General features: G+C 62.7%; 1 protein-coding gene across 1 annotated transcript in view; it reads left to right on the plus strand.

Annotated features, from left to right (window-relative positions):
* The window catches only part of LOC109925193 (RAF proto-oncogene serine/threonine-protein kinase-like), a 17,509-nt gene that overhangs the window by 12,007 nt on the left and 3,778 nt on the right, over window positions 1–1,724 (plus strand). Inside the window, exons 6-8 of the mRNA XM_048619949.1 lie at window positions 96–228; window positions 514–647; window positions 1,160–1,277. Of these exons, the coding sequence (XP_048475906.1) occupies window positions 96–228; window positions 514–647; window positions 1,160–1,277 (385 nt within the window). The remainder of the gene's footprint in view (window positions 1–95; window positions 229–513; window positions 648–1,159; window positions 1,278–1,724) is intronic.

The following is a 1,724-nucleotide window of genomic DNA, read 5'->3' on the forward strand; positions in this document are numbered from 1 at the left end:
CCCCCCCCCCCCCCCCCCCCCCGTGTCTCTGTCTCCATCTGACCCCGGTGCGACCCCTCCCCCACACATGTGTCTCTGTCTCCGTCTGACCCCAGAGCAACCCCGCCGTGTGTCTGTCTCTGTCTGACCCCGGAGCAACCCCGCCGTGTGTCTGTCTCCGTCTGACCCCGGAACAACCCCCCACCGTGTGTCTCTGTCTCCGTCTGGCCCCGAAGCGACCCACTCCACGTTTGTCTCTGTCTCTGTCTGACCCCGGAGCGACCCCGTCTCTCTCTGTCTGACACTGGATGTCTCTCTCTGCCTCTTTCTTTACCACCCCCATCCCTGGAGTGACCCTGTGTCTGGCTCTCACGCTCTCTGACCCCGGAGTGTCCCCGTCTCTGTCTCTAGCTACTACCCCCGCCACCCCCCCATCGAAGCCCCCCAGTGTGTATCTCCCACCCGGAGCTCGAAGTGACCCCGTGTCTCTCTCTCTCTGTCACCCGTTTACCCACCCCCCCAACCCCCCCTCAGGCAGCAGCAAGCAGTCCCCGAGCCCCCCGCACTCGGCCTCGCCTCACGGTCCTCCGACCCCCCAGCCGAAATCGCCGGTGACTCCGACCCGCGAGAGGAAGCTGTCGTCGCCGTCAGATGAGCGGAGGAGAGTGGTGAGCAGACAGGCCGGGGGTCGGGTCCTGGGTAGGCAGGAGCCAGAGGTATACCCGGCCCTGCAGGTACGGACCTGATCAGCCCGCTGCTACCGAGAGGGTGGGGGGGGGGGGGGGGGGGGGGCACAACGGGGCCACAGGGGTGGGGGGGGGGTGGGGGGGTGCTGGAATAACCCACGGTTGAGGGTGGGGGTAGCAGGTTGAAGGGGCTGAACAGCCTCCTCCCTGCTCGCTCCACCCACACACCTTCTGCGAGTGCGCCTCCTGCGGGCCAGCTCGGGCTAACGCTCGTTTCTCCCCTTCCTTACCCTGGGTGGGGGGTGGCTGACTTGGGTGCGGAGGGAGAGAGAGAGAGCTGGGAATGGTATAACGGAGGGGTTTGAGAGGGGGGTAGTGCAGCGAGGTGCTGAGGGAGGGGTGGTTCTTGCTTGCCAGCCAAGTGACCTCGCGGGATAGGGAGCCGTGTGTCTCGGTGGATGAGCTCTCTCTCTCTCTCACTTTGGCTATTCCAGCGCACTCGGCCCTACAGAGACTCCAGCATCTACTGGGAGATCCACAGCAGCGAGATTGCCATCCTGAAGAGGATCGGGGCTGGCTCCTTTGGCACAGTCTACAAAGCCAAGTGGCATGGTGAGCACCCGCGCACGAGGCACTGCCTCTCGTCAGCGTCTCTGTCTGTCTCCCCCTGTCCTCACCATCGCCACTTCTGTCCTTCGTCTCTACTCTACCCATCTGTGCGACTCTGTCTCCCCATCTGCGTGCGGCTCTGTCACTCTGTCTCCCCGTCTGCGCGTGGCCCTGTCTGCCCGCCTGCGCGTGGCTGTGTCACTCTGTCTCTGTCCCTCTCTGTCCATGCCCCATGTCTATGTCCTCCTCTTGTGTTTCTGTTCACCTCTCCACTGAGCAGATCACACTCTCATTGTCCCCAGTTTTGTTTTTCGTCCCCACATTCGGTTATTCCCATTTTTTTTCTTCCTGTTTTCCCATTTGCCTCAGCTCTCTCTCTATCTGCATCTTTCCCACTCTCTCTTCACTCCACGTCTCTCTCTCTCTCTCTTTCTTTCCCTCCCCTGCCCC

The sequence above is a fragment of the Rhincodon typus genome, chromosome 44 (genome assembly GCF_021869965.1).
Source record: "Rhincodon typus isolate 14 chromosome 44, sRhiTyp1.1, whole genome shotgun sequence".
NCBI classification, from domain to species: Eukaryota; Metazoa; Chordata; class Chondrichthyes; order Orectolobiformes; family Rhincodontidae; genus Rhincodon; species Rhincodon typus.